The sequence below is a fragment of the Vicugna pacos genome, chromosome 1 (genome assembly GCF_048564905.1).
Source record: "Vicugna pacos chromosome 1, VicPac4, whole genome shotgun sequence".
In the NCBI taxonomy this organism is placed as follows: domain Eukaryota; kingdom Metazoa; phylum Chordata; class Mammalia; order Artiodactyla; family Camelidae; genus Vicugna; species Vicugna pacos.
In genome coordinates, this window is record NC_132987.1 from 113885991 (window position 1) to 113891946 (window position 5956).

General features: G+C 51.1%; 1 protein-coding gene across 1 annotated transcript; it reads left to right on the forward strand.

The window, feature by feature from the left end:
• Positions 1–2092: 2092 nt before the first annotated feature.
• OLIG1 (oligodendrocyte transcription factor 1) lies at positions 2093–4289 on the forward strand. Its single transcript, XM_072975221.1, has one exon. It carries the CDS (start codon positions 2181–2183, stop codon positions 2988–2990), a length of 810 nt encoding a protein of 269 aa, XP_072831322.1. The 5' UTR covers positions 2093–2180; the 3' UTR covers positions 2991–4289.
• The last annotated feature ends 1667 nt before the right edge of the window (positions 4290–5956 follow it).

Genomic DNA, 5956 nt, shown 5'->3' on the forward strand with positions numbered 1-5956 from the left:
TGGTCTCTCTCCTTCCTGCCCAGTATGGTTCTGCTTGGGGACTCGGGTCCTTCCTGCTGAGGCCTCTTCTTCTCTAAGTGAGCCCCTCAGCCTGCTGGTGGGTCCTACCAGGCCCCTTCCCTCTCTGTGGAACCTATGGGAAACTCTTGGATTAAAGGATGGTTGGGAGCTTGCACATTTCAGAGATGAACCTGTGAGCTAGTGGAGATTTCAGACCAGTTCTCAGATCCCCTGGGACACACACTCATCGCAAAGCTTTGGGAGGATGAAGAAATGAACAGTCACAGCTGAATGCAGAGATGACCTCCACATAACACAACCTAGGCTGTGGGGAAGTGCTATCAATGGTCTGCCGAGCATGATGAGAGGAAGCAGATGAGAAGTCACCAAGACTTTGGGAAGAAAGTAATGTTGAAGCTGACCCTGAGGCCTGGGCGGGATGCTACAGGCAAAGCTGAAGGTCAGAAACAAAGATCAGAGTGAGCCTACAGGGAGAAATTTGGTGGAAGAAAATGGAACAAAGCGGCCCTGAAATCAGCGAGCACAGCCAATGGGCTCCGAGAGCTAAAATCAGTCTCCATGGAGATAGGCCCTTCAACAGCATCCCTCTTCTTACACCAAGGAGGACCACGGTCAGCATCAGCACTGTCCAACAGAACTCTCTGTGATGATGAAATGCCCTCTGTGCTGTCCAGGAGGTGGCCACTGTAGCCACTGCTAAGCATTTGAAGCAATGCTAGTGCAACCGGGGAACGAAATTTCTAACTCGATTTTATTTTAATGAATTAAATTTTAATAGGCACACATGGCTAGTGGCTACCACACTGGATGGTAGAGGTTTAGATACCATAAGGCCCTCTTCCCCTTGACATTGTGCTATGCAAGGATAAGAAACCACAGTTGTATGCCCTGGTATTGGGGTAGAAAACTTCCACAGCCACCAAGTAATGCTATTTTATTTGGGTAAGAGAAAAGTTCAGTTCCACCCTGAAGATATGAGTGTGTGGGTGGTTTGCTGTTTTGTTTTGTTTTCTGATAAAAGGTCCGTTTCTGTGTGAGTTTTTTGCTTAAGTAAGAGTTGAGTCGCTGACAGAATGAATACATTTCCCTTTTGGGGAGGAAAGAAACCCAACCTAAAAGCTCCTTAGTCCATAATGACCTTTTAATCAGAAGAAGAGGGAAGGCAGAGGCTGGGAGTAGCCATTTTGATGCTACTGGTCATTGAGCCCAGACATTTAGTTCTAAAAACCTCACAGGAAATCACATATTAAAAAAAAAAAACATCTTGCAACCATGCTCATAGTAGCATTATTCACAATGATCAAAAGGTGGAAGCAACCCAAGCGTCCATCTACAGAGAGCTGGATTAACTAAATGTGGTGTATACATACAATGGACTATTTATTATTCAGCCTTAAAAAGAAACAAAATCCTGACACATGCTAAAGCACGGGTGAACATTGAAGATATTATGCTAAATGAAATAAGCAGGTCGCTAAAAAATACACACTGTATAGTTCCACTTACATGAGGTACCTAGGGTAATCAGATTCATTGAAGATTAATGGTTGCCTGGAGTTGCAGGGGAGATGGGAAATTGTTTAATGAGTAAAGAGTTTCAGTTTTGCAAGATGAGAGTTCTGCAGATTGGTTGCACAACAATGTGAATGCACTTAATACTACTGAACTACATACTTATAAAAGTTAAGATGGTAAATTTTATGTGTATTGAACACAATTTAAAACAAACCAATATGCATATGTATACCAAAAAGAAGAGGCAGAGCAGAAGGAGGTAGGCACAGGAGTTTTGGCTTCACCAATGCCACCAGCCCTCCAAGAACAACCACACTGCACCCGAAAAGGCGCGTTCCTCCCTCCCTCCCGGGGTGCCTGTCCTGTGACTCCAACGCGCACTCACAATAATCTCCTTGAGCCTTGCCAGCGGCACCTCCGCGCCCAATGAGCACGCGCCTGCGCCAAACCTCGCGCCCCTATTGGCTGCGCCCAGCAGCCCGCGGCCCCGCAGGTTCCCAAGCCGGGTTTAAAGGGGTCCGGCGCGGGCTGCTGCTCTGCCATCGGCTCCCCGCGCGCAGGTCTGCGGGGAGGGGCGGCCTGCTGAAAGGCCCACCCCTGGGCGTTCCTGAAGGGCGCCTCGGCCGCCCCTCACCGCCCCCCAGATGTACTATGCGGTTTCCCAGGCGCGCGTGAACGCGGCCCCCGCGACCATGCTTCGGCCACAGCGGCCTGGAGACGTGCAGCTCGGGGCCTCCCTGTACGAGCTGGTGGGCTACCGGCAGCCGCCCTCCTCCTCCTCCTCCTCCACTTCCTCCTCCTCCACGACGGCCCCCCTCCTCCCCAAGGTGGCGCGCGAGAAGCCGGAGGCGCCAGCCGAGCCGCTGGGCACAGGATCCGGGCCGGGTGCGCACGCGGGCGGAGGCTCCCGGGCGGACGCCAAAGAGGAGCAGCAACAGCAGCTGCGGCGCAAGATCAACAGCCGCGAGCGGAAGCGCATGCAGGATCTGAACCTGGCCATGGACGCGCTGCGCGAGGTCATCCTGCCCTACTCCGCGGCGCACTGCCAGGGCGCGCCCGGCCGCAAGCTCTCCAAGATCGCCACGCTGCTGCTCGCCCGCAACTACATCCTGCTGCTAGGCAGCTCGCTGCAGGAGCTGCGCCGCGCGCTCGGCGAGGGCGCTGGGCCCGCTGCGCCGCGCCTGCTGCTGGCCGGCCTGCCCCTGCTCGCTGCCGCGCCCGGCTCTGTGCTGCTGGCGCCCGGCGCCGTGGGGCCGCCCGACGCGCTGCGCCCGGCCAAGTACCTGTCACTGGCGCTCGATGAGCCGCCGTGTGGCCAGTTCGCGCTCCCCGGCGGCGGCCCGGGCGGCGGCGCGAGCAGCCCCGGCCTCTGCACCTGCGCCGTCTGCAAGTTCCCGCACCTCGTCCCGGCAGGCCTGGGCCTGGCCGCGGTGCAGGCGCAGTTCTCCAAGTGAGGGCTGGCCCGGGCCCGGGACGCGACCTCCGCCCGGCCTCCCGCCGCCCAGCTTCTGCGCGCCCCGAGCCGCCGAGCAAGAAGGGCATTTCAAAACTTCTCCCCCAGATAAAGGGACTGTTGGGCGCCCCCTTCCCCGCCCCCACCCCGGGGGAGTTAAAATGACCCGAGCGGATGTTCGACGGCGCGTGGGGGCTGTTTGGGGTTCTGGATCGATTCCAGCTGCTTTGGGCAGCAAGTGCGCGCTCTCACTGCCACTGTCACCCAGGGCCTGTCTCTCCCGGTTCCTGGAGCCGTGCGCTTCGCAGGGGTGGTGTGGATTTTGGGGTGCCGTGCTCGCACGAGGTGCGGCGGCAGGCCAGCCTCGAGCACGACTGCTTACTGAGGGGACATCCACCCAGCTAGGGGACCAACGGGCTGCTCTCCGAGGGCGTGGGGTAGGCGTGGGGGTGTTTCCTTCTGCCCAGCCAGAGGTCACAGGCGTCCTGGTTCCCAGCAGCCAAGCCCTGTTAGAGGAGGCTGCCGGACCTCAGGAAGCCGAAAAAGATCAGTTATTCGGTACAGACGGTGTCGAGCGTAGCAGACGAAACGACCCTCAGCGGCTGGACGATTGGCATTGCAGTGCCGCGGGAGGGGGAATGACAACTCCTGGGTCGATGGGTGTGCTGGGTTGTAAAGTCCGATTTTGTACCCCCACTATTAGAGTGCAGTTTTTGAGAATCGCATAACCGGGTGTTTTGTTGCGGACGTTATTCGCTCCTAAATCCTGGGGTCTTCTTAGAAGGACAGTTTAGAACTCGAGAGTCGCCATTTTGCACCCCCACCCCACCCCCAAAGGTAGCGTAACCAACGTTGGAGCTTGCTTAAAACCAACCACCTTTCCCGCAGACTGGGTTCCCGCTGTACTAAAATAGGTAGCAATGCACTCCCGGTTGACCTCTTGTCGGAAAGCAAGATCTCTAATTAACGTTGTGTCTCATCAAGAGACGTGGAGGGGGACCGGGAGCCCCACACCGCAGGCAGCTCGGAGGGTCCCCGCTGCGGTGGCCACCGCAGGATGGCATTTTCTGCGCTGTCCCTTCGCGTGCGCTGGTCTTTGACCAGCGCGTGGGGCAGGTCTTCCAGCCGCTTTGCGACTGAAGAACTACACAGATGATCGGTCTTGATTTGTTACAGACGTTAACAAATTACTTCATCCAAGATATTTTTATGATCTTTCATCAACTTGCTTTGAATTTCGTGTCTGAGGTTTTTGGTTGTTGGTAGTAGCCGAATTTAACTGGCTTTTTTTTTTCCTCTCTCTAACTTTGGTTGCGCTGTGAAGAATCAACAAAATAAACATTTAAAGACCTTACGTTTTTCGTCTGATTTGTTTGTTAATAAAAATGTCCTGGTGCCCTGGTGAATCCAGAACCTCAGGATGATGGGTAATAATTAAACGATGAGGGTTCAAAAATTACAAACTTGACTTCTTGATTTGTAAACTAATCCAATGAAGTCAACTGTAGGTCAAGTTCGGCATCAGATGGATATGTAGGGACTGCGAGTGAGCCAGTGGGTGAGAGGGAGGGAGGAATTTCAGGAATTAGTTCTTAGCCCAGCTTGGGGGATGGGTCTTTTTACACTACAACTTTGACCTCTGGGGGAAAAAATAGTTTAACAAATATAGTTAAGATAAAATTATCTTATATCTCATCATCTTTCTCAGAAACCTATCTTTTCTGTCTTAGTGGACAGAAGCTTAAACAATATCTCCCAGCTAAGAGCTTTCCCCCTGTCATTTAAATCATGTTGGAGTTGTCTCCTAGGAAATGAAGTACCTGGGACATCATTTTATTCTAACAGGTGAAGAAAACTCTTCTGTTTGATTGGCGGTGTTACAAAGAATTTGGAATGGGGAATTGCTCACATGCAACATTTAAATATTTGACATTATTAATGAAATCCACATTTAAAGGTCGGAGGATCTTAGGGGAGAAATAATGTCCCTTTAATCTGTGGGAAATTAAAGAAAACCCAAATGAGGTGACTGAATTTTATCCTCATTGATTAATCTGAAGCATGTACCCATGTTGTATTCACTTTGGGAACATAAAAGGGGTTGGAGGGAAAGAGGGCTGGCAGTACAGCGCTTGCCTTCGCTACCATCCTGGCTAAGTGTTTACTCAAGGGGAGGGGCAGGAGATGACGTGAGAGAAAGTAACTCTATACACCAACCCATTTCTGGGAAGAATTTCTTATTCTTTCTCAACTTTGCTGTCAGGAAAGTCACAGGCTTCTATTACAGCTAATTGTGAATTGTAGCCTTCTGTTTATTTAATAGCTGTCTTTGTTTACCTTGCATCTGGACATCTTGATGATGGACAGAAAGAAAATGAACAACTAAATCAAAACCAAATCAGGTCCTCCTGAGAAAAATATTTATAAGATACTAGAAATAAGTCCTGGGGGTGGGAGTTATAGCTCACTGGTAGAATGCATGCTTAGCATGCACGAGGTCCTGGGTTCAATCCCCAGTACATCCATTAACAAAAAAAGAAGAAAATCTTTAAAAAATATAAAAAGAAAGAAAGCAAGTCCTTTCATAGTCCCAGCTCCATCACTTAAATGCCATCACCATCTGGAAAACCATCTCTAAAAGAAGTAGAAAGCTACAGGACAGAAAAGGAGTGGGTGGTCTCCCTCCTGTCTCTACTTACATATCGGAGCAAGTACCAGTGCCTTATAGGAAAGGTAACGCAATAGGTGGTTTTTTATTTAACTGAGAAAATCACACCCTATCCTGCTCTTCAGAACAGCTAAAGATTCTGAATGAATTTCACAAAGATATGCAGGGCTATTCTGAGTATCTTTAAAATACTTAAGTTATCTGCCTGCATGTAGCATCTTATTGGCCAAGGTGCCAAGCAAAATTAGCAGACCCGCTCCTTATGAGAAATGTACATCTCAAAAAATAGCATCAGCGGG

Excerpts from the sequence above, each read along its gene's own strand:
- OLIG1 (XM_072975221.1), top strand. The coding sequence starts at position 2,181 with ATGTACTATGCGGTTTCCCAGGCGCGCGTGAACGCGGCCCCCGCGACC.